This window comes from Heteronotia binoei, chromosome 15, assembly GCF_032191835.1.
Source record: "Heteronotia binoei isolate CCM8104 ecotype False Entrance Well chromosome 15, APGP_CSIRO_Hbin_v1, whole genome shotgun sequence".
Taxonomy (NCBI): domain Eukaryota; kingdom Metazoa; phylum Chordata; class Lepidosauria; order Squamata; family Gekkonidae; genus Heteronotia; species Heteronotia binoei.
Window position 1 is genome coordinate 46,174,227 of NC_083237.1, and position 26,669 is coordinate 46,200,895.

The 26,669-nt window shown below is 43.8% G+C and overlaps 1 protein-coding gene across 2 annotated transcripts in view; it reads left to right on the forward strand.

Annotated features, from left to right (window-relative positions):
- Positions 1–26,669, forward strand: part of MPP3 (MAGUK p55 scaffold protein 3) — a 107,920-nt gene that overhangs the window by 25,342 nt on the left and 55,909 nt on the right. For both annotated transcript variants that reach the window (XM_060256288.1, XM_060256289.1), the window contains exons 7-9: positions 881–966; positions 10,737–10,811; positions 17,848–18,044. In XM_060256288.1, the coding sequence (XP_060112271.1) occupies positions 881–966; positions 10,737–10,811; positions 17,848–18,044 (358 nt within the window). The remainder of the gene's footprint in view (positions 1–880; positions 967–10,736; positions 10,812–17,847; positions 18,045–26,669) is intronic.

The following is a 26,669-nucleotide window of genomic DNA, read 5'->3' on the forward strand; positions in this document are numbered from 1 at the left end:
CCATTGTTGCTGATGAGGGAGAGAATTCTTCAGGGGCTGAAAGCCACGCAGGGCTCACTGGCATCATGTGGGGGGGGGCATGGGAGAAATCTCAGTGGTCCTGGCAGCTGAGAGCCACTCAGGGCTCACTGCCACTGTCCACAGCAGGGAGGAGAAGCCTTGGTGAGCTTGGCCACAGGGAGCTGCATGGGGCTCACTCCATTGATTGGGGTTGAGGAAAAGCCTTAGCGGGATTGGCAGCCCAGAGCCATGCAGGGTTCACAGTTGAAGGGAGGATATTCATGGAAGTGGCTGAATAAACCTGCCCCCGCCTGCTGACTGGGTATTCCTTGTAGGTCTCCTATCCAAGTACTTGCCAGATTTGCCCCTGCTTAGCTTCCAAGATCTGATGAGATTGGGTTTGCCTGGCTATCCAAGTCAGGGCTAGCAAGCAATTTGCATGGAGTTTAACATTCTTCATTGAGAAGATCCAGTGACTCCCAAGTTCTGCAACCTAGAAAGCCAATGAACTTCTCATCACAGGTTTGGATATTTGGACACAGGATCTGTTTTTGGTCTGTTCCATGAGCCATGCAATGCTTTGCACACAATGTGTGGGAGTTTGTCTTGCATCGGAGAATGTGTGTGTGTGCGTGTAAAGTGCTGTCAAGTCCTAGCTGGTTTATGGTGACCCCAGCAAGGGGCTTTCAAGGCAGGTGAGAAGCAAGGATGGTTTACCATTGCCTGCTTCTGCAGAACCTTCCTTGGTGGTCTCCCTTCCAAGTACCGACCCAGCTTAGCTTCCAAGGTCTGATGAGATGAGGCCGAACCATGCCACTTCCCCTCCCATTACAGAACAGTGACACCTTTTAATCCCCTTTCCCCTTCTTTTTCTTCCTAGGTCTTGTGCATGTAGGCGATGAGCTGCGCGAAGTGAATGGCGTTGCTGTTCTCCACAAACGACCTGAGGAGATTAGCCAGATTTTGGTTGGTTCCATTTTTTCTCTTTCCACCAATCGTTAGTGACCCAGTGTCCAAGAACGGGGACTTACCCAGCCCTGATTGGTGACTGCTCAGGGCGGAGGTGTGGGGAAGGCTGCGGTGACAGAGAAGGGCTTTGAGGCACCACCACATCATGGGTTGAGAGATGGCTATGGCGGTTAGAATGGTTAGAATGTTGGCCTAGGATCTGGGAGACCTAGGTTCAAATTCCCACTCTGTCCAGGAAGCCCACTGGGTTATCTTGGGCCAGCAACACACCTTCAGCCTAGTCTGCTTTGCAGGGTTGTTGCGAGGACAAATAGAGAAGAAGGGGACATTATTTGTGTATTTTTATGTGTGTGTGTGTGTGTGTGTAGCTGAAAGTGATAGCGATCTCTGGTGACTGACCCCTACTGGGGGCCTGGAGAATGTTCAGAGAGCTGGCTGAATAAAGCCTGCCCCTGTCCTGCCACTGCTGGTATTCCAAGGAAGTTTCTCATCCAAATACTTGCCAGAGTTGACTTTGCTTAGCTTCTGAGATCTGATGAGATTGGGCTTGCCTGGGCTATCCAGGTCAGGGTAAAGAGGAGAAGATTTTAAGCTGCATTATGTCCCAGTTGGGAAGGTAGGCAGGGTATAAATGAAGTGAAATAAATAACTCAACATTGTCACATTGATATGTGACTCTCCTCTCTTCCTCTACATGCTAGACCAAAGGGGTAATACCTTGCCAGTCAGGCATACGAGATTTCCAGATTGGTGTTTTAATGTATGTTTGTTTATCTCTGTGCCAGTACACTCTTTTATTGTTTTTCTGCATTGCTGTTAACCCACCACGGGTCCTGAATTTCCCAGGAGAATGGCAGGCATATGAATATTTTAAATAAAGAAGGCCACCAAGTGCATCTGTCACAGAGATGAGGTTTGAACAGGCAACCTCCCCGATTGCAGCTCGTTCTCTTAGCTGCCACCCTTCCATTTGTAGGGGCATGCAAAGTGGCATAGCGGGGTTATATAACAATCGGAATGTTGCATCAGAACGATGAGATAGAAAATCTGCAATAAATAATTCACAGATGGGAAAAAAACCCACATCTGATCTTCCAGCTACAAATGGTATCCAACCAGCCATCTTTTTCTTTTCTTTTTTTGTATTTTGTGTGTGTGTGCGTGTGGCTGCGCCTGGAAGTCATGGTAGCCTCTGGTGACTGACCCCTACTGAGGGCCTGGAGGATATTCGGAGACGTGGCTGAATAAAACCTGCCTCCAGGCAGCTGGTATTCCAAGGAGGTCTCCCATCCAAGTACTTGCCAGAGTCGACCCTGCTTAGCTTCTGAGATCTGACGAGATCAGACTTGCTTGGGCTATGCAGGTCAAGGCAGCAGTCATCTTTTCCAATCAGTCTCAGCCTATTTTCCTCCTTGCCACTGCTCTGTCCCACATGGCTTTTGTCTGTGCAAGTTCTTTGTTCTACAGTGTAGCCTTTCTGGGGGAACTGAGCAGACTCCCCCGCTCCTGCCTTTTTTCACCAGCAGAAAATCTGGCTGGATCCAACCCTATAGGAGGAAGAAACCAGTGGGATCTGATATCCGCTCTCTTTCATTTTGCCTTAGTGCATTCCAATACTCCCTGTAAGCTGTGGAGTCTTGTAAGCAACAATTTTACTTTGTGAGCTACTGGCATTAAAGTAATGAGCCACTGTATAAATCAGCTTGCTCTGGGGCCATTTTTCCTGAGCTAAGACAAAAATGTGTGAGCCAGAGGTTCATGTTAACTCAGCTAACCGTACTCAGCATTTTGTCTAAGATTTTTCTCATCCCTAGAAGATTATTTTACTTGGAACGTGAGTCTCTTGTCATTCCAGCGCCATAGAGACCCACTTAAGGTGCCAACATTGGCATAGGGTTAATTACATAGTCATGCGGCACACCTCTTCCATGCCAAAGAGGAGATGAAGTGTACAGCAACTCCCACGCGGGGGACCTGAAAAAGCCCTCATTGACGCCGATGCAATTAGCCTTGCCGTTGCAAAAGTCTCTTCCAAATGAAGCGAGTAGTTCAAAAATTGGCTCGGCAAGATTGTAGAGTAGCCAAGGGCACCTTAATCACTAGTGCTGTCTTCCTGTTTTGTTTTTTTTTAAAAACCAGGAAGACAGCACTAATGAAAAAAAACAGGAGAAAAGAAATCAGGAGATATTGCCAAAAAAAAAACCAACCCAAAAAAGGAAGATATTTTTTAAAGGGAGCAACATCATGGAGTTTTAGTTTGGCTAAACAAAAGGAGATGAGAAGACTAGGAGGACAGGGCTAGAACAATTTGGCTCAGTGGCAGAGGATCTGCTTGGCATGCAGAAGTTCAATCCCCAGCATCTCCAGTGGAAATGAGTAGCCGCTGTGGCCACATAGGAGAAAGTAATTTAAAAAGTATGATGGGAGTAAGGTTTTAATATGACAATTATAATTCAAGATGCATTTTAAGGTAGATTTAAGCTGATATAATTTAGTACACCTGGTGATGTCAGAGGGTGTGTGGCCTATGCAAATGAGTTATGCAAATAAGTTGCGCTAATGAGCTCTGGCACCTCTTTTTCCACAAAATGACCCCTGCGTGCATCACAGTCACATACTCTATCTGAGTATAGTATCTTAAAGATACCTCTGTTGCATTACTCTAGATGGTAGGGCATTAAGGTACACCTATAGGGAAAATATACAGTCAAAAAGGTAAAGGTAGTCCCCTGTGCAAGCACCAGTCGTTTTTGACTCTGGGGTAACGTCGTTTTCACAGTGTTTTCACAGCAGACTTTTTACGGGGTGGTTTGCCATTGCCTTCCCCAGTCATCTACACTTTCCTCCCAGCAAGCTGGGTATTCATTTTACTGACCTCGGAAGGAGGGAGGCTGAGTCAACCTCGAGCCAGCTACCTGAACCAGCTTCTGCTGGGATCGAACTCAGGTCGTGAGCAGAGGGCTCTGATTGCAGTACTGCAGCTTTACCACTCTGCGCCACGGGGCTCTTTATACAGTCAAACATAAGCAGTAATCAGGAAGCTTTTTAGGTGAAAGAATACCAGCAAAGAGAGTAGAACAAACAAGTCATGCTCTAGAAATTGTACTGTTATAATCATACTTAAATTTCTTAAGCATTCTTGTGACTTCCCGTCTGGTAACTGAGTGGACTTTATAGGCATTATACTCCATTGAGGTGTGTCCCCTCTCCAAACTCTGCTTTCGCCAGACTCCACCTTCAGGAAATTCCCACCCTAGAGGTTCATGGAGGACAAAGGCCCATCAATGGCTACTAGCTATGGTGACCCTGAGGGAACCTCTAAATCCAGGTGATGGGAAAGACCTCTGCCAGAGCCCTTAGAGAGCTGCTGCCAGTCTGAGTAGACAATACTGTCCTTGGTGGAACGAGGATAGGATTCAGTACGAGGCAGCTTCCTGCATTCATGTTGAAGCTTGGCAAGGACCATCCTCAATACCAGATCCCCTCAGTCACACACTCGATTTTCCATTAAAGGCCCTCGACTGCATTATGAAAAAAATGTCGATGGATGAATAAAAATACTCATCGATCTCCCCCAACATGTCTGTTTTGGTGGATTACATATTGACTGATCGAGCAAATATGACCAGGCATACTCAGTGACGGACAGCAAGTAATGCGCATGTTTAACGAGTTCTCGGTAGAAAACGATTTTGTCAGGATGAGGAATGGTGTGTTGATAAGAGAGTGCAGAATTTAGGAAAGAAGACGTGACTTGCAAGAAGAGCGACTTACAGGCGAAACGGCTTTGCAAAAGAGGAATCCCCCCCAAGACCTTGCTACGAGGTTGGCTCCTCATTTCCACATTCATCACTCTTGGCTTGACCCTTTTGGCCTTCCCCACATGTGAAGCTTGGATTATAAATTCCCCTACCTTTTTGTTATGCTAAAAGGGTCATGTCTGCTGACCGGAGTACTATATGAATCCACAGTAGGTAACAGCATAATCTTAAACAGAGTTAGAGCTTTGCAAGTCTGTTGAAGTCAAGGATGTACCTCTGTTTAGGATTCTGCATCTAATCAGGAAGTCCTCTGCTTCAAATCCCAAAGCCCCTTCCAGTCTCAGCTGGAACCTGTAATATGCGGGAATAGTAATGCTGAGCTTGGTCCCTTGGAGAGGCAGTGCATTGTAGTGCTTAAGTGTGCGGACTCTTTCTGGGAGAACCAGGTTTGATTCCCCACTCCTCCACTTGCACCTGCTGGAATGGTCTTGGGTCAGCCATAGCTCTGGAAGATGGTTGTCCTTGAAAGGGCAGCTGCTGTGAGAGTCCTCTCAGCCCCATCCACCTCACAGGGTGTCTGTTGTGGGGGAGGAAGATAAAGGAGATTGTGAGGTGCTCTGAGACTCTTGATTCAGAGAGAAGGGCAGGGTATATATCTACGGTATTCTTCTTGGAGTATTTGACTAGTATCTGGAGCAGGGATGGCCAAACTGTGGCTCAGGAGCCACATGTGGCTCTTTCACATACATTCTGTGGCTCTTGAAGCCCCCACTGCCTTGTTGGCCAACTTGGAGAAGGCATTTGTCTCTTTAAATCATTTCTACAAGCCAAGCCTGCTGGCAATATGGACAATATATTTAAAGTTAAAGTTGTTTTCTTTCCACCTCCCCTCCCCCATGTATTTGCCTTCCTTTCTTTTCTCAAACATCTGATGTTCATGTCTTGCGGCTCCCAGACTACATGGCTCTTCTATTAAGCAAGTTTGACGACCCCTGATCTGGAGGATCTGGGTTTAGAACTCTGTTCTGCTATTAAGCTTACCAAGTCACAATGTCCCCTTTCAGTTGTTATCTTTTTCGCTGTCCTACACTGTGTACCGATAGAGTGCACTACCTATGGTCCTCCTGGGACATGTGGTCATTGCCATTTTGTGTACCCACATAAATTGGGTTTTCAGTCTTGCATATCGAAGCTGAAAATATTCACAATCCCTTGGTGGTGAAAAGTGCTGTCAAACCATAGCTGAATTCTGGTGACCCTGTGGAGCATGAGGTGTCAAACATCTGGCCTGGGGGCTGAATCAGGCCCTCGGAGGGCTCCTATCAGGCCCCTGAGGAACTGGCTGTCATCTGCTTCCTTCTCCCTCTCTCTTGCTCTTTCTGCATCACAGCTTGCTGTGCCAGGCCTGCTCAATCGCACAGGAGCTATGGAGCAAAGCCTCTATTTTCTCCATTGGCTGAGGCCCTTCCCTGGGGGAGGAAGAGCTTGCATTGCCAGGTTATCACAATTCCTTCTATTGGCTGAGCCTTCTCCCATTTCTGCTCCCCTGGGGAAGGAAGGAAAGAGCCTGAGCTTCGTTTGCCCAGTTCCCTGGATCCTATGGGAGAAATACAAAGAAAGCACCTTTAAGAGCAGTGAGTGCTAATATTTTAAGCATGGTTTAAGTTTTTTTAAAAAATCTTTAATTGTGTTTGTGTCCTTTATAAAGCTTATAACCCTAGTATCCAATCTTATATAGGTACACATATGACCTGACCAAACATGGCCTGGCCCACCAAGGTCTCAATTATATCAGATTCAGCCCTCATAAGAAATGAGTTCGACACCCCTGCTAGGGTTTTCAGGGCAAGAGATGTTCAGAGCTAGTTTGCCGATGCCTGCCTCTGAGTTGTGACGCTGGATTTCCTCAGTGGTCTCCCATCCATATACTGACCAGGGCTGGCCATGCTTAATTCCCAAGTTCTGACAATATTGGGCTAGACTGGGCCATCCCCTATCCACACAAAATGGTGGCTGCATGTATCAAGAGAACTATGTATTTCTGATAATGACTGAAAAAGGCTAAGCTCTTAGCCTAATCTACCTCATAGGGTTGTAGTGAAGATAAAATGGAGGAGAGGAGAAACAAATATTTGCTCTGAGCTCCTTGGAGAAAGGGTGGATTAAAAATGTATGAGGTACATTACTGAGCTGGGGTAAAGTTTACCTCAAGATAATGAAGGGCTTTGAGCCCTTTTAAACACTGTGCAAATGCAAAATGTTGTTGTTACTGTGTAAGTATGATGTGCCCTAGACCCCATTGAGTAAGTTTATTATTATAGTGGTATCTTCAATTCACATAATGTTTTATAAACAACCGAGATGGGTCCTCTCAGCTCTTGTAGCTTAATGAGTAGAAAAAGTAAACCTGGTGTCGTCTTGGGAAGGGTAGCATCTTTTCATCTTCCCTGATGTGGCTCAGAAATGAGAAATCCTTTGATGGGTCAATTAATGTTTGAAATGTGGGCGGCAGTGTTCCCTGTCCTCACAGAAATGTGTATTTAGGCTGCGGAAAGAAGAAAAGCGTAAGCAACGGCTTCTCCTTGCTTTGGCAGTTCCACAACAAAGGTACTCAGAAGTCGGCATTCAGGAATTTTGCAGATAAGTTCAGTTTTGCTTGAGGGATTCAGGTTGCAAAAAAAAGAGAGATCCATCTCTTTTGTTTCTGTTTCAGTGTCAGCGGTTGCATCTGTCTATTTAGTAAACTCTGGCAATATGCTATAAGCAATGTGATGTTTGTTCTTGAATGCTTAAAGCATTAAGCCGGGCTGGGGGGGAGGAGGGGAAAATGCTCCTCCAGGGACAAAGGGGTAAATGAAAAATAGCTCCTGCTTTTCAGAACAGAGCAGCCCTGTGGGAGGCGAGCTTAGAACGGCAACACCGTTTGACTTCTGTTGTGCAGCACTGCTGCATATTCATCCTACCCCAGCCCACAGTTCTTTACCAAGAGGAGTTGGGTTCTGCAATGCTCGTGTTATTACTCAGCTCATCAAAATGTCCGTGCCCTGGAGTCTTTGCATATGTTTCTTTCTGCTTTGGCTAACCATGAGGAGGTTGAGGCAGGGAGAGCCTCAGAAGCCACTGTCACTGGGAACATATAGCTGCTTATATGTTCGGTGTAGGGGTTAAGTGTGCAGAATCTTGTCTGGGAGAACCGGGTTTGATGCCTCACTCCTCCACTTGCAGCTGCTGGAATGGCCTTGGGTTAGTCATAGCTATCGCAGGAGTTGTCCTTGAAAGGGCAGCTGCTGTGAGAGCTCTCTCAGCCGCACCCACCTCACAGGGTGTCTGTTGTGGGGGGAGAAGATATAGGAGATTGTAAGCTGCTCTGAGTCTCTGATTCAGAGAGAAGGGCGGGGTATAAATCTGCAGTCTTCTTCTTTATTGATTACATAATATGTAATTAAATTGTGGGATTTGCTGCCAGTGGGCATCATGATAACAAGAAGCGCAGACTGGGATGCAGGGCTGTAGCCAGGATTTCATGTTTGGTGGGGCCTACAGCAGGATTTGTAGTTTGAGGGGGCTGGGTAGGCTGGGCTCCCAGCAGTGTAAGCTGCCATGAGTTCCACAAGCTGACCCCCCTTCGCCTGGGCAGTTACAGCAGCTCCACTCCCCCCCATCCCTTTCTTATGGGCCCCTCTCGTGGCAGAAAGACCGGTAGCAATGCTACTACTTACTCAGAGTGGTGGTGAGCAAAGGGGGGTTGGAAGGGGGGAAGTTGAAAGCTTTGACCTGGCCCCCTTGTAGCTAAAGGTCTGCTGGGATGGCCCCTGATCTCAGAAGCTCAGCAGGGTCAGCCCTGGTTAGTATGGAGATGGGAAACCAACAAGGAAGGCCAGGGTTGCCATGCAAGGGCAGGTAATGGCACACCACCTCTGAATGTCTATTGCCTTGAAAACCCTATGAGGTCACCATGAGTTACATGCACTCCCCCTCCCCCATGGCTTTAAAAGAGGGTCAGACAGATTCATGGAGAACAGAGGTCCATCAGTGGCTATTAGCCATGGTGACCCTAAGGGGAACCTCCAAATCCAGAGGCAGCAAACCTCTGAATTCCAGTGCAAAGAGGCAACATCTGGCTTCCATGTCCGGTTGTTGGCCTTCCGTAATAACTAGTTGGCCGCTGTGAGTAACAGGTTGCTGGATTAGATGGACTGCTGGTCTGATCCAGCAAGACTTCTTGTATTCCTGTTTAGTTCATGTATTGTCCACCTTTCTCACTGAGTCTCAAAGTGGATTACAAAATTAAACAATGCAATAAAAACAGTGAAATGCCCATGATAAGCAGCGCATTAAAACAGCCTATTTTTCTGCAGACATGACAACTACCGTCCTCTTCCCTTTTATAGAAATGCCCTCCCAAGCAATGCATTTTAAACCTCCTTTGGAATGATAGAAGTGTGGAGCCTTCCTGAAGATGCCAGGCCAAGCGGGAGCGGTGACACATGAAATGCTCCCAGAAAGGCAGTTGTCCCATCCTGTTTAGATCCCGCCCACCTACTTCCTGTCTGCTTCTGTGGTCGCACCTACACATTTTTTAAAATGAGTCACAGGAACTAGAAGTAAAAACGGTGATTCTCCGAGTGATGTTATCTGCAGCCAGTGCCAACATCTTTGAAACTGCGGGACCAAATTGCACAAGCCAGCATTTGTGAAGGCAAAAAATAAAAATGCACAATTCAATCATCCTCATAGTAACAATGACAGAAATCGATTTTGTGGATACACTACGGCAGAGAAGTCAATAGAAATCAAATTTGGTAGCATTAGGCAGTTGTAGATTCTCATGGTGTGCCTCATGGAACAAAGCTCCATCTTTCCAAATTGTGGAAGGTTTAGATAGCAGGCTTCTCCTCCAATTTATATCCCCTGTTTTCTCTGAGAACTTTAGAGTAATTTATACAGGGCTGGCTCATTTTATCCTGAAAGCTTGATTGAGAGTCAACTTGTGCAGGGCATGCAGTTTACTTTGTGTCTGTGTGGAGATTTGACTCTGGTTCTGTCACTCGTTCCATGCCAACACTGTGTCAACTCTATCACGCTGGCTATAAAGTTTTGTTTTCCTTCTTCCTCTTTTCAAAGACAGTAGGAGGAAATGAGCAGCCAGTGCAGTTCTGCAAATGCATGAGAGTTTACATCTTGGGAGGGGGGCATCTTTTTGCAGTTCTTGGTAGGATTGTCAGCTCTAAGTGGGGAAATAACTGGAGATTTTGGGTGTGGAGCCTGAGAAGGCCAGGGGAGGGGCCTCAGTGGAGCACAAGGCCATAGATTCTACTCTCCAAAGCATCCATTTTCTGCGGGGGAGCTGATCTCTGTCGTCTGGAGACCAGTTGTAATAGTGGGAGATCTCCAGATCCCACCTGAAGGTTGGCAGTCCTAGTTCTCAGGCTTCTGCAAGACAGTCCATAACCTTTTGTACAAGTAGAACAAATTTGGTTTCCCTTTTCCCCTTTGTGTTGGGTGTAAAAGGGTCCTTCCACATGCAGAAGGGCACTATGGATTGGGGCTTTGGCTCATGGGAAAGTACATACTTTGCCTGAGAAAGGTCCCAGGTTCAACCCCTGGCATCCCGTGTTAAGGAAATTGGCTAACTGGTGATGTGAAAGACCTCTGTCGGAGATCCCGGAGAGAGCTTGTCAGTTCTGAGGTTGAGGCTGGTCCAACTCGGTATTGTTACATGATCCAGCCACTATTGGTTACTGTTAGCATCTCTGTATTCAGTTCTCCCACAAATTTTCGGTCTTTTCACTAATGATTTCCACAGAGGAATGTTGCTGACTCATTTGTTATTCCTTCCCTCCATTTTCTTCTGCCAGTCCTCTCAACTCAGCGGCCTATGTGAGATCTAGAAGGCAGGGAGGTTTCACGTTCATATCATAACTAAGCCAAACCATTTTTTTGCAGGTGCAGCCTTCTTTTACACGCACACACACGAGAAAAAACCCTCCATGTTCTTTCTCTCAGGCTCAATCCCAGGGATCGATAACGTTGAAAATAATTCCAGCCATCAAAGAAGAAGATCGCCTGAAGGAAAGCAAGGTAAGAGAACTTGACGGAATATGGAGACGTTAGTTAGGAGGGTTCCAGGCTGGGATCTGCATTCTGAGTCTGGGAATCTGTGGGAAACTGGAGTGGTTTTCAGGTCAGGGCCACATTTACATGACAAGCTTAAACTGCTTTCAGAGAGATTAACTGTCATAGTTTCTCCCAAGAAAACCTGACAGCTTTGGCAGGGGAATGAGAATTTTGTAATGGAAATCCTTTATCTGCCTCACGCAACTCTAGTCCCCGGAAGCAAGCCACAAAGTTCATCATCTTCCGAGGCCCTTCGTTTGCTGCCCTTGTCTTCTGAGATTAGGCAAGCCATGACAAGGAAACAGCTTGGCACCTTCTCTAGTGACTTTTCAGTGCCAGGCAAAATCTGCCCTTTTGGCCTGTTCAGGGGACAGACCATTCGTTTCCTGGCCTGCATGTCCCAATTTCAACAGGGGGTTGGATAGAAATAGAAGAAGAATTGCAGATTTATTCCCCGCCCTTCTCTCTGAAGCAGAGACTCAGAGCGGCTTACAATCTCCTTTATCTTCTCCCTGCAAAACAGACACCCTGTGAGGTGGGTGGGGCCGAGAGGACTCTCACAGCAGCTGCCCCTTTAAGGACAACCTCTGCCAGAGCTATGGCTGACCCAAGGCCATTCCAGCAGGTGCAAGTGGGGGAGTGCGGAATCAAACCTGGTTTTCCCAGATAAGAGTCCATGCACTTAACCACTACACCAAAATATGGGGCAGAGGTTTATCAGTGGCTACTAGCCACAGTGTATCTCTGGGGCAGCGATGCTCTGTATTCTTGGTGCTTGGGGGGCACAGTGGGAGGGCTTCTAGTGTTCTGGCCCCACTGATGGACTGATGGCGCCTGGTTTTTTAGGCCACTGTGTGACACAGAGTGTTGGACTGGATGGGCCATTGGCCTGATCCAACATGGCTTCTCTTAGTAGTACTGGTCTGTCTTGTTGCTGCTGGCTTGATTTTAAGCTGTTCTATATGTTGTTTAAAACTTTCATGGCTGAAGTTTATTGTAGATTTTCCAGGCCGTGGTCTTTTCATTGTAGAACCTGACATTTCGCCAGCAGCTGTGACTGGCATCCTCAAAGGTATAACACACTCTGTTCTCACTTTGACACAGCCTTCTGTGTTATACCTCTGAGGATGCCAGTCACAGCTGCTGGTGAAAAGTCAGGTTCTATAATGCCAAGACCACAGCCATACAGCCTGAAAAATCTACAAGTAATAAAGCTGTCCTAATTGTGTTTTATTGGTGTATGTGGTCCCATGTTTTGGATTCCATGTTGGACAAAGTTGAGATAGATGATCATTTTGGGAGAAGCTGTGGCTCAGTGTGAGAACAGCAGCTTGGCATGCAGGAGGTCCCAGCTTCAGTCCCCAGCACCTCCAGTTAAAAGGGTCAGGTAGGAGGTGATGTGAAGGATTTCTTCCTGAGACCCTGGGGAACTGCTACCAGTCAGAGTGGACAATACTGATCTTCAGGGCTTTTTTTTGCAGGCAAAGCCCAGTAGGAACTCATTTGCATTTTAGGCCACACCTCCTGACATAACCATTGTTTCACACAGGGCTTTTTTGTTGAAAAATCCCAGCAGGAGCTAATTTGCATATTAGGCCACACCCCTAATGCAAAACCAGCTGGAACGGCGTTCCTGTGCATTCCTGCTCAAAAAAGTCCTGCTAATCTTGATAGACCCATGATCTTACTTGGTAGAAGGGAGCTTCCTGTGACATATAGGAGAGGGCCGAGTTTCTGCTACAAAAAAAGCCCTGTTCGAAAGTCATTTCTGGTCAGAGTAGACAAGTCTGCAAGCACCAGACGTTTCTGACTCTGGGATGACGTTGCTTTCACAGTGTTTTCACGGCAGACTTTTTATGGGGTGGTTTGCCATTGTCTTCCCCAGTCATCTACGTAATTGACAGACCAAAGGTCTGACTTAATATAAGGCAGCTTCATGTGCTGAGTTGGGGCTGTGGGTTGAGAGGTGGCACATCTGCTTTGCATGTGGAAGGTTGCCAGTACAATCCCTGGCATCTTCAGTTAAAAGGATTGGATAGTAGGTGATGTGAAAGGTCTCTGCCCGAGACCTTCGAAAGCAGGGCTTTTTTGTAGCAGGAACTCCTTTGCATATTAGGCCACTCCCCCCTGATGTAGCCAATCCTCCAAGAGCTTACAGGGCTCTTAGTACAGGGCCAACTGTGAGCTTCAGAAGGATTGGCTACATCAGGAGGGAGTGGCCTAATATGCAAAGGAGTTCCTGCTACAAAAAAAGCCCTGTTCAAAGGTCATTTCTGGTCAGAGTAGATAAGTCTGGCTTTGACAGACCAAGGGTCTAACTTAATCAGAGCCAGTGCATCCATAAGGCAATATTCGGCGGTTGCCTCGGGCGCTGGCTCTTTGGGGAGGCGTATTGTTTCTGGGTGCGCAGGGCCCAGAAGAACTTTCCCTGCCCCTGTGCACCCAGAAACAATGTGGCGCCTTTCAGTCCTGAGTGCTGTCCGAGTTCAGAGAGCGCCCCAGGACAGCAGCCCTTCCATCAGGCCCTGCCTCCTGCCCTACCCATGGCCTTCTTCGCCCGGGTCTTGTCTTTGGTGGAGGAGCGAAGGTGGGCACTGTCAGGATCTCCCTGGAGTCGACAGAATGCTGACAGGGATGAAGCCCTGTGCAGCAGCCGGGCCACAGCCGCCTGCCCGCCTCCCTCCAGCCTTCGCTGCTCAGCTGCGGTGGTGAGGAAGCTGGGGCGGGTGGGGCCCAGAGAGCGCGAAGGCGCTGGGGGCTGAGAGGAGCTCCTCAGTGGTGGCAGCCTTGCTTGGAAGGCGGCGTGCAGCCTGGGTGGTGGTCCTGTGGCCAGAAGGCTGTGGTGGCACTGGAGAGGGAAGGCAGGAGCGTCCGATCCCGCCCAATCCCCGATCAGGCTTCCTGCAAGGCAGGAAGCTGGATCAGGCCGGGGGCTTGCATCCCACGCACCTTGAAGGCACACGCATCGACTCCCCCCACCCTCAATCAGGCTTCCTGCAAGCCAGGATCGGGCCCGGGTGTTAGGCAAATTGCCCTAAAAATAGGGTTTTGGGAAATTTAGAGTGGAGGGCAATCAGCCTTGCAGCGAGATCTAAAAACCTGTTTATACAGAAGGCGTCTGCTTTGGAATTTACCCAATAACGAGGCAATATGATGTAATAATCAAGGGGTTTTATTATAGAATGAAGGCAAACATACAAGGGTATCAAGTCACTCAACAAACATACAGTCCTAATAAAGATAGGGTTGAAATAGACAGGGGTAAACACAAGGTTTGACAAACAGGGTAATAATTACCTATAGTAGTCTTCGAGGAAGGCTCCAATGGTGACGAAAAAGGAGATGGGGGTGGACCCTCAACTGATCAGGTATCGGAGGCGTATCTAACAGTGGGGTATGTGGTACTGTCAGATGCACATGTGTGGGATGTAGGGTCAGAGCTCATAAGATCTTCCTTAAGCCCTTAGGGGGCAGGAGGGCAAAAGGATTATGATGCTGGGTCAGATGGGGCATGATGCGGTGTCACATAGTGTGTTACCTCAGGAAAAGGGGAGGCTCCAGAATGACAGTTAGGGCATGGCATGGGTGGAGATATGGGTGGAGGTGATTAAACAAGCTGTCCAAACTTATCTAAATGTGACAATAGAGAGCCAAATTGGTACCTATGGTGACACCCGATTTACACAGAGAACTCTGGCTCTTGGGTGAAACTGGTCTTCCTCTTCTGGCTAGCACAGTCCTTTGTCTGAAGTTCCGTTTGACAAAGACTTGGGTGGTCTGGCAGGATCCACACCTAAGCTAAGCTTGATTGCCTTATGTAGATGTAACAGCTGTTGAGTATGTGAGCCTCTCGCTTCTCTGTCATGGAGTCTGGCACTGCAGGAAGATGGTCGCTGATGATGTTAGCCTACCAACATGGCTTTTCTGGACAAGGCTGGAAACCGCTTGCCCGGACAGTTCCTGGCAGCGCAACTTCTTCCACTGCAACGACCAAGATGGTGCACGCACGGAGCGGCTGGAAACCCATCTGTAATTCTGGCTAGCACTCTTCCAGAGATATAGAGCACTGTTGTAACACTGAGGCCGTTAGTATTCACATAAGTCTCTTATAAAATGGTAGATAAAACACATGTCTCACAGCAGATGTGTGTGAGTTGAATCTCCAGGCACCCTGGCAACCAAATGTCCGTATATAACTGAAATTAGGGGTGTCTTGCTCACACGGGGCTTGCATCCCGTGCGCCTTGCAAGGCAAGCTAGACACGAGCATCGGCTCCCCCCCACCCTCGATCAGGCATCCTGCAAGGCAGAAAGCCGGATCGGGCCTTGGGCTTGCGTCCCACGTGCCTTGCAAGGTGCGCCGGACATGAGCATCGGCTCCCCCAGCCTGCTTGATGACCTCACTTATGTGACATCATTGTGCTGTGTGTGTGCAAAGCATGCACATACAATTTGTTTTCTTAAAGAAGCTGGGGTGTGTGCGCTGCATAGGGGGCTGCCTCCAGCAGCAGAACTCCTAGCACCAGCCCTGAATATAAGGCAGCTTTGTGCACTGAGTTGGTGCTGTGGCTCAGTGGCAGAGAATTTGCTTTGCATGTAGAACATCCCAGGTTCAGTCTCTGGCATCTAAAGGGATCAGATGTTCGGTGACATGGAAGAGTTCTGCCTGAAACCATTTAAGGGCCCATCATAAGCCTCTATCCTATGTAAAATCATAAAACCTCAATGGGAACCCAATCAACTTTCAACCTATATTGGTCTTCTTCAGAGGTCAGAAAGGTAATAATAATAATAATAATAATAGATTTTATTTATATCCCGCCCTCCCCGCCTAGGCGGCTCAGGGCGGCTAACAACATTCCATACATTAACATAAATAGGTGAAACTTTAAATTTAACAATTAAAAAATTTAAACATATAAAAACCAGTTAATTGAGTTAAAATACATAATTTAAGTTACATTAAATGTATCTGGCAGCAATAAAACTGTTCTGGCGCTGGTTCTGCCAGTTTAGATAGTTCCATGGTAATATTATAGATGACAAAGGCTTAGAGATATTCTTGAGGCTTCTTGTTCTATAGCCTTATGTCTTAATCAAGAGCATACCTATAGCATTCAGGGTTTTTTTGTATGCCACGTGGTCCAGAACTGATCAAGTAAAGTCAGAGCCTATGTGCCAACTCTTCACTAAATTTAAATTTAGTCACTTCACTGAATTTCCTTGTGGCCCAGCATTGTTCTATTGTTTTATTCTGTTCTGTAGTATGAGCCAATATGTGCACTTATCTTTCTGACCTCTGAAGAAGACCGATATAGGTTGAAAGTTGAGTGGGTTCCCATTGAGGTTTTATGATTTTGCATAGGATAGAGGCTTATGATGGGCTCTTAAATGGTTTTAGCTTTCAACAACAAATACATGAATGTTGATTTATGATTTTTTTACACTTTGTTTTTAATGTTCGGCCCTTTAATTGCATACTAACCTTTTAGGTTTCTTACTCCAGTTTTTGGGTTAAGTTTCTTTCCCTTCTTTGTTTTTCTTTAGAGTTCTGCCTGAGCCTACTGCCCTTGATAGACCAGCAGTCTGATAAGGCAGCTGTCTTGTGTTCGAGTGGATCAGCAACAAGCATCCCCATCAGTTCCAAAGTAGAATAACACTGTTGGTGGGAAAGTTGCCTGGTTGTGTTTGTTGTGGAGGACAGGGAAGGGAGAGGTTGTTTTTTTTGTCTGATTTTCCAATAAAGGAAAGGTGCTGAGTAGCTTCTGGATGCAGCTGCAGGAACACACAGGAATGCAGTTCCCGCTGGCTTGGTGTCAGGGGGTGTGGCCTGGTATGCAAATGAGTTCATGCTGGGCTTTTTCTACAAAAAAAGCCCTGTGCCACTGCATGCATGCCTTCTAAAGACTAGCTAGTCAATTGGGGCCAATGAAACCACTGCTCTGCTGTTTGAACAGAGATACTGGCTTTTCCATGGGGAAACCATAGACATCTGATCATTTAAAATGAAACAGGATTCCTTTGTGAGGGGAGTCTCTTTCACCAAGGGCTCATTTGTGCAGGTTCCAACAAGAACCTGTTCCTGGGAGAAAGTCTCATTGAATACAAACAGGACTGACTTCTGCTTTGGGTTGCTCTCCTTGGCTCGGTGGTAGAGCATCTGCTTGGCATGCAGGAGGTCCCAGGTCCAGTCCCTGGCATATCCAGTTAAAAGGACCAGGCAGAAGGTGATGGGAAAGACAGCCTGAGATCTTGGAAAGCCAGTCTGAGTAGACCATATTGACTTTGATGGACCGATAGTCTGATTCAGTATAAGGCAGCTTCATGGGTTCGTGTAAAGAAGCAAACTTGAGTAAAAGCAAGTGTTAACTGCATGCTAGTTTTGCAGGGTGAGGCAGCTATGAAGAGCAGTGTGTGTGTGTGTATGTGTGTTTAAGGATGACTTTGGTTTGTGCAACTTTACATTCCAGATGTTCTACAAAAAGGCAGCATTCTGTAGTGTTTCAAATACCCCTCCCAGTTTTACCTGTGTGTTTTTAAATGCAAATATTATGTGAGCTTCTCCCCCCCCCCCCAGTTTTTCTTTTGCATTTAAAAAAAAAATCTGACACTGTTGAACGCTTCCTTGGTTTGCAGATCTCAGTGCCAGTATTTTTAAATGGCAAAGAGCCAGCTGTGGCTTTCCTCCTTGTCCCGTGTCATTTTTGGGAACCTTGGATTTAATTTAATTTCTGTTTGTTAAGGGATACAAAATCTCAAGGAAGCTTTTAACTCAGGCTGGTGAATTCTGTGGGTTGGATCCAGCCAGCTTTTCTGTTGATGAAAAAAGGATAAACCAAATATGCTGGGGTCAGGGGACTGGTGCAAACAAAAATCATCTGTGACGGGGGCTGTAATAAAGAGAAGAATCGGGTCTGATTTATTGAAAAAGTTGGCTGCATCCAACTGTGTGTCTGTGTTATACAGGACATGCCCTGATTTTCGTTTGTTTTCCACCTAGGTGTTCATGAGAGCCCTTTTCTCCTACAACCCCAAAGAAGACAAAGCCATCCCTTGCCAGGAAGCTGGGCTGCCATTTCAGAGGCGACAGATCTTGGAAGTGGTGAGCCAGGATGACCCAACGTGGTGGCAGGCCAAGCGTGTGGGCGACACGAACCTTCGGGCTGGGCTGATCCCCTCAAAGCAGTTCCAGGAAAGGTTAGTTGGAGGACTTGGGTGTGGGTGGGAGATGTCAGTTTTGGTTTGTGTTTGGTTAATAGTGGAGACCATGGATGAAGCCAGATTGTGATCAAGAGAGAGGCTGTTTTTAATCTTTGTTTTGTGAATTTTAACGTATTGCTAACCAATGCAGACTTGTTCGAATCTGTTTGTTTGGTTATTGTGATCCCAGTTTCTTTGCAGTACAGTGATCCTTCTATTAAGAGTCTTTTTATCTTCTGTATATATAGAAATAAACAGCATTCTGAATATTTATGTTTGGTTCTCCTTTTGGATCCCATTCAAGTTTTTGAAGAGTCCACATGCTATTTTCCCCTTGGGACTGTTTTATCATATCTGAAATTCACTTTATAAACATACAAATCAGTTTTCTGTGTAAAAGGATGAACAGGGCAGTCCTTTGCAGAGTTATTGTAGTCTAGATCCCTTGAAACAAATAAATTCAATCTGAAGTAACTCTACCAAGGATTGCGTTAGAGAAATGTCAGTTGTGTCACTATGGCTTTGCGTGGATCTGTCTGGTTTCAGTCTGGCAGCCAGGAGATTCTTCTTTCTAAATGCTTCCTGCCTTGATACAATTGCTAAGGATTGTTTGGTTGTCAGAACTGCCGTGTCTTGAAAGAGAATGTTAGAGACTTGTGCCTCAACCACAGTTCCATTGAGTAGTCTGTCTCAGTTTCAGCCAATTGCCAGATTTAGGACAAGGATAAAAATTTGACCAGTGATTCTTATTGTGTGGATTGTTTTTTCTTTCTGTTTACGATTCCATGCTTTGTGTGACTTGGCTCGCTCATCTGAACGATCTGTTTTTGCTTATCGGGCATTTTTTTCTGTGGTGCTCCTGTGTCTCCTGCATTCTTCATTTCCCACAAATATCTTTTCAGGGTCTGTTACTTCTGTTCTATGCAAATAGACAGTGGCTTTTAGTTATCCCTAGGTATTTTTCCCATTCAGAGAATATAGCATCATCCAATTAAATATGTATGACTGGGTCACTTCTGTGCCTTGGACAGGAGAACAAACAACATACCTTGAATGAATTTTGGACAAGGCTTCATACCTTTTGGAGTTGGAGCTTGCTTGATTTCCCCCTGCGTCCTTGCTTATTTACTCATTTGCTTGAAGTTCTGTCCGGCTCAGTGACAAGAGTGCCTCTGAGCTTGCACAAAATGATCTCGCCTTGCTGTTTACAACAATGTCATCAGGCCAAAGACGTAGGAAATCTGGGAATTTCAGGCAGATGTTAACCCTAGTACTTCTTTGTTTTCATTTAGTTATGGAGCTCTTTCATTCAGTCCAGCAGTGGTTCTGAGAGAGGTGACTCAAACTGGGCTGTGTGTTTGGGAGGGGGGGGGTTAAAGAGAAAGAAGATAGCTGCATTTTTAAAAGGTTCTGCTTTCATGATCACCTCCACCTCTGTGTGACTGACCTGGGAAATCCAAATGGAGTTCTGTTAGGAAGAGCTTCTCAACAAGCATGCCATTTACTGTTCTGGGACCTGAATGTATCATGAATCGATTGGAACAAACCTTTTCTGTTAATTACAGCAAACCTCCCTTTAAATCTCACAAATGGCAGCCTAAATGCTAGATTCTACTTTTCGAGTCCATCGCAGTGTTCAGTAGACTGTGGGATGGATCTTATCGGCTTTCTGTTCAATGTTAACCAATTTCACTCCTCACTGCATCCTCCCCCGCCCTGATATGGCTTTTGTAAACAGGGATTCTACAGTTCCTGGTGTAACCATATTGGCCATGAAAATGTATTTACTTTATTATACCCTACCTTTCTCCCCATTGGGGATCGAGAGCAGCTTATAACATTGCTTTCCCTTCCTCCCTTTTATCCTCTCAAGTACCAATCTTGTGAGGTATTTGGCTATGGGAGGCTAACAGACCCAAGATCACTCAGCGAGCTTCTGTGGGGATTTGAATCTGGGTCTTTCAGATCCTAGCCTGTTGGTCTATGCCACATCTCTTTCTTTTACCCCTAGAAAAAGTAGTACGGTTCAGCTTTCTGTATCAGACATATGAACATATATGAACATATGAAGCTGCCTTATACTGGATCAGACCCTTGGTCCATCACAGTCAGTATTGTCTACTCAGACTGGCAGTGACTTTCCAGGGTCTCAGGCTGAGGCTTTTCACGCCTACTTGCCTGGACCCTTTTTAGTTGGAGATGCTGGGGATTGAACCTGGGACCTTCTGCTTACCAAGCAGATGTGCTATCACTGAGCCACTGTCCCTCCCCAAAAGACACTCCTCTGCACCACAAAAACATCTCTCTTGGTACCTAGATTGTAAGGCTATGTACATTTTCACGTTTTTATGGTTTATTTATTTTATTTATTTTATCAGATTTATATCCTGCCCTCCCCTAATGAACTCAGGGCGGCTCCCTGGAGGCTCAGGGCGGTTCAAAATGTGTTCTGCTTCTAAGATTCATGCTCTAAAATAAGAATCCAATCCAATCAAAATACCTTTATTGGCCTAAAATGAAGATACAGCATGGCAAATTTGCAGAGAATGTCAGTTATAAAATCAGTCCAAACGTCAAGAAGGAGAGCTAATGTTTAGGCTCTAAAATATATATCTTTGTGGGTTGTTAATGGTGTGGCTGACTGATTAATAAAGGCAAGGAATAGTGCTGAGGCTGGGTGTGTGTGTCGATCAGATACCTCTGGAAGTTCTAGAAATATTCCTTTAAAATGATTTCATGATAGCAAATCTTATTCTCAGTACTGAATTCTGCATTTGAGTCTAGTAACCTTAGTAACCCTTTTCTCTTTCTGGATGGTTTCTACATTTTGTGACTCAGCAGTGGAGCATCTGCTTTGTGTGGCAGAAGGTCCCAGGTTCAATTCCTGGCATCTCCAGTTGAACAGACCAGGTAGTAGGTGATGCGAAAGATCTCTCCCTAAGCCTCTGGAGTTCTGCTGTTCATGTGTGGAGTTTAGAGGCTGGGTCTGGATTCCCTACATTGTGTAACTATCACATGTGAGTTCATCAGTTCCTCTGTGTGTGGTGCTGAATTAGAGATTGTGATGTGCCTGAAGAAGTGGCTTCCTCCTCTCCCTTCCCTGCACCAGTTTCCTGACTTGCAACAGGATGGTGTACTGGTTAAAGCACCAGACTAGGATCTGCGAGACCCCAGGCTCAAATCCCCACTGTGCCATAGAAGCTTGCCATGTGACCTTGGGCTAGTCATGTGGCCTAGCCTCCCTCACAAGGTTGTTGTGATGATAAAATGGAGGAGAGGAGAATGGTGTACACCGCTTTGGATCCATTGTGGAGAAAGGCAGGATATAAACAAAGTAAAATAAATTTAAAAAGACTGTTTGGCCTATTGGGAAAAACCTGTGAATACTTGTGGGTTTTTCCAGTGGATCAAATAGTAGCACTTTCTCAAGACTGTGAGGAACATGTTTCAGGGGGTGGGAGGTAAAGCCCCTTCACCACGCACAACACACTTCTGATCAGAACTGAGACCTGAGGAACTCTTGTGTGACTGTAACAGACCCATGCAACTTGAGCAACATGGGCCTAACCTGTATGCTCCGTAATGTGGAAATTATCTCTCAGCTTAATTTACCTCAGAGGATTGAGGCAAGACTCATACATGCTACCCTGAGCTCCTTGGGGGGAAGGGCAAGATACAAAAAAAATTGTGCGAGAGATGAGTTCTGCCAGCTCAAATGAGTTGGGAGCTGTTAGCCCCAGCAAAATTTTACACCCATATCATCTGAAGCCCAATCTTCTGGTAAGCCTCAGCAACCACACGTAGACAACAGACTTGGCCTCCTCTGAAAAAGCTTTGCTGCTGCAGATTTTTCTTTTTCCTACAAATTGATTTTCCCCCATTGGCCCAGGAGGGAACAAATCAATAGTAATAGAAATGAATGCTCTGCATCTTGCAGGTTGCTTGCCTTCCGCCCTTAATCGCAACCTTTTCATTTGAATATTCATCTTCGGACAGCTCCTGCAGCCAGAATCTGGATGGGGGCAGGTAAACCGTAATAAAACTCAAGCAGGTTTGAGTTTTGAACTTCAGGGAAAAAGACCCACAATTACAAATGAACAGGAACTGCATAGATTTTATGAAGAACATAAAGAATTTGCACCATGATGGATTATAAATTATTATCTTGGAATGTAAATGGACTAAATTCACCACAAAAAAGAAAGGCAACATTTCATTGGATTAAAAAGCAAAATTGTAATATAGTTTGTCTACAAGAAGTACATATAAAACAAGGATTATACATTTTTATGGAATAAACAATTGGGATTAGAATTTTATTCCCTGGCTGAGCAGAAGAAAAGGGGAGTGATTTTTTATGTTAAACAGGAATTGGATCCAAAATTAATATTTAAAGATAAAAATGGAAGATTTGTAGCAGTAGAAATAAATTTGAATGGGAAAAAAACGTTATTGGGACTGTACGTGCCAAATGGAGCGAAAGATGTATTTTTTAAGGACATTACACAACAACTTGATGAATTGACGTATGATCAAGTTTTGATAATGGGGGACTTTAATGGAACAATTCAGAATGTATTGGATAGATCTGGACAAAAAAATAATAAGGAAGGAAATTGCCAAAATCTTTTTTTGAACTGGTTAAACAAGAAAATCTGGAATATATACGGAGGAAATTTAATCATGATGTACAGGACTATACATTCTTTTCAGCAAAACATAACTCTTTTTCTAGAATTGACATGTTGTGGGGCACTAAGGATTTGGGCCGTATCAAAGAAAATTGAGATTTTGCCTAAAATAGGAGCTGATCATAACCCAATAATGTGGATTACAAATTCGTTGAAAAAAATCAAGAAGATGGAGAATAAATGAGGATTTACTACAGAATAAAGAAATAGTGACATCTCTAGAAAACGAGACCAAAGCTTTCTTCCAAATAAATGATAGATATTGAATTCCAGACGGTGTGGGATGCCAATAAGGCAGTAATGAGAGGAATATTGATAACATTAAACAACAAAGATAAGAGGGCAAAAGATAAATAGATGTTGGACATTCAAAATGAAATAAAGAAAAAAGAAGGTGAATTAAAGAAAAGGCCTGGGAAAAAGAAAATTATGATGGAGATAACAATATTACAAACACAAATGAAACATGTGTTAAATAAAGAATTGGAATGGAATTTGAAAAAATTACAGCAAAAGTCTTTTGAAGGAGCAAATAAACCTGGAAAGTACCTGGACTGGCAATTGAAAAAAAAAAAAAAGAGAAAGTAAAATTATCAGTAAGATTGTGGTGGAAGGAAAAGAGATGGTGGCTCAAGAAGGAATAAAAAGAGAATTTTTTAAATATTATGCTAAACTATTTAAGGGTGTTAAAATAAAGAAAGAAAAGATGGAACTATATTTACAAAATATTAAAATAGCACCCTTAACAAAAAATATGAAAAAGGTTTTGAATGCGCCAATTGAAAGAATAGAGATTGAAGCAGCGATCAATGCAATGAAAATTGGAAAAGCTCCTGGGCCAGATGGATATACAGCTAAATTTTTTAAAACATTTAAAGAGGAATTAATACCTAAGCTCCAAAAATTGATGAACATGATAAAATTAAAACGTAAAATACCAAATACATGGAAGGAAGCAGTGATTTCATTAATTCCAAAAGAAGATAGAGATGTCACGAATGTAAAAAATTATAGACCGATTTCATTATTGAACAATGACTATAAAATATATACAAGAGTACTGGCAGAACGACTTAAGCAATATTTGATACACTTTATAAAGGAAGATCAAGCAGGATTTCTCCCCAAAAGACAGATAAGAGACAATATTAGGACTGTTGTAAATATTGTAGAATATTACGAAAGACACCCAGAAAAGGAAGTAGCATTATTCTTTGCGGATGCAGAGAAAGCATTCGATAATCTAAACTGGGACTTTAAGTTTGCAGTAATGGAGAAAATGGAGTTGGGAGAAGAATTTATAAGGATGATAAAAACAATATATACTGAACAATGTGCAAGGCTATGTATAAATGCAGACCTTACAGAATATATGATAGCTAGTAAAGGTACAAGACAAGGATGTCCGCTCTCTCCACTGTTGTTTATAATGACACTTGAAATTTTGGTGATGCAAATTTAAGAAGACAAAGAAATAGAAGGATTAAAAATAAAAGGTTTTACCTATAAATATAGAGCATTTGCAGATGATATAATGTTTATAAATGAAAATCCAACTCAAGTAACACCCTTGCTGTTAGCTAATATACAAGAATATGGAGAATTGGCGGGATTTTATATAAATAAAGAAAAATCAAAAATTTTATGTAAGAATATGCAAGTAAGTAAGCAAAAGGAGTTACAAAAGCGAACGGGTTGTGAATTTACTTTGAAGGTAAAATATTTGGGTGTGGAGATAACAATGAAGAATATTGATTTGTTTAAAAATAATTATGAGAAGCTATGGCGTAAAATGGATGAAGACATGATAAAATGGAATAAACTTAATTTGTCATTGCTGGGAAGAATTGCTGCAATTAAAATGAACATTTTACCAAGAATAATGTATTTATTTCAAACTATTCTGATTTTGAAGGACAGTGAACAGTTTAACAGATGGCAGAGGAAGATCTCAGAATTTGTGTGGGTGGGGAAGAAATCAAGGATCAAAATGAAAATTTTAACAGATGCAAAAGAGAGAGGAGGATTCCAATTACCAGATTTAAAACTATATCATGAAGCAGTCTGCTTAGTGTGGATAAAAGAATGGGTGATGCTACTAAACAGAAAACTTTTGGCGTTGGAAGGTCATGGAAATAAATTTGGCTGGCATGCTTATATGTACTATGGAAAAAAGAAGATGGATGTTTTTTTCTCTCACCATTATATAAGAAATAATCTGTTGAATACGTGGATGAAATATAAGAAATATGGTGCTGAAAGGAAACCGTTATGGATAGTGCCAGCAGAAGTGATAAAAATAACGGCTGAAGTGGATGAAGAAAAGTGGTTGTCATATAATCAGCTATTAAAAATACAAGGCGGTAAAATAGAGCTGAAAACTGCGAAAGAATTGAACAATAAATATGATTGGTTTCAAATGCAACAAATAAAGAGTTTGGTGGGAAAAGACATTAAAACTGAAGGAATAAGAAAAGAACAAACAGAAATGGAAATAGTTCTGCTTGGAGATAATGAAAAATTAATTTCAAAATTATATAAACTGCTTTTGAAATAGTCTACAGAAGATGAAGTAGTGAAATCTCAAATGATTAAGTGGGCAATTAATGTAAATAAAGAAATACAGATGGAAACTTGGGAATATCTTTGGAAGAATTCTATAAAGCTTTCAACATGTCAAAGTATTAAAGAGAACTATTTTAAAATGATGTATAAATGGTATATAACTCCTAAAAAGTTGGCAAAGATGAACAATAAGATGCCAGATAGATGTTGGAAGTGTAAAAAACATGAAGGTTCTTTTTACCATATGTGGTGGACTTGTGAAACAGCAAAAAAGTATTGGCAGATGATTCAACAAGAAATATCTAGGATCTTGGGATACGAAATCAAGAAAGTTGCAGAGACTTTTCTATTGGGATTATATATGGAAAAATTTTCAAAAGAAGATAGAACTATAATTTGGTACTTGCTCTCAGTTGCTAGGACATTGTATGCGCGGTTGTGGAAGCAAGAAAGAATACCAGAGAAATGTGATTGGATTATAAAAGTTATAACATGGAGTGAAATGGTCAAATTGACAAGAATTTTAAGAGACTATGATCTAGAAACTTTTAAGTTGGAGTGGAAGAAGTTTAGAAGTTATATAGAAAAAGAATGGAAAATAAAAGGACATTCGACAATTTTTGATAATGATTATGTCTTAAAAGAAAGAAAAATAGAGATTTTTGTTTTATTAGTTAAGGGTACCTTTAAATATTAGAATTTTAATTATATAACACCGGTGGGGGTCAAGTAACGGGGGAAGGAGGGGGTTAGAAAAGTAATATACGGGATAGTTAAAAAGAAGTAATTAATAATGCAAGAATTGATTGTTACCATATGTTACTGGAATGAAATTTTTTTTTTTTTTTAAAAAAAATAAAACTCAAGCAGGAAAAGAAAATGGTGTTGCTCTGCAGACGGTGTAATCTTCCCCATTTTCTATGTGTGGCTTTTCTATTAAAAGAGGGAAGGAGGAAATTAATCCTTCTGTGGTCCCTCTCCCCAGTTAAGCTGCAAGATCAGTTTTTTCCCTAAGAGAGCACCACCTTCCATCTCTTGGCCCTGAACAAACATTGATGCGCTGCCTGTGCGCATGATTTATTTTGAGCGAATGGAGGACTCATAGCGGAATTCCTGGATTTATGGCAAAGATCCAATGGTTAGAATTGTGGCTGCTGTGTCCCCATCAAAGGAAGGACTATATTTTTTGTTGTTGAAGAGTGGGACATTTTTAGCTGCACATGTTGGGTAGAGCATCTGCTTGTCATGAAGAAGGTCCCAGGTTCAGTCTCCAAAATCTCCATGTAAAAGGATCATGTAACAGGCAATGTGGAAAACCTTTATGTGAAAGCTAGCCCCGACCCTGTCAAATCTCAGAAACTAAGCA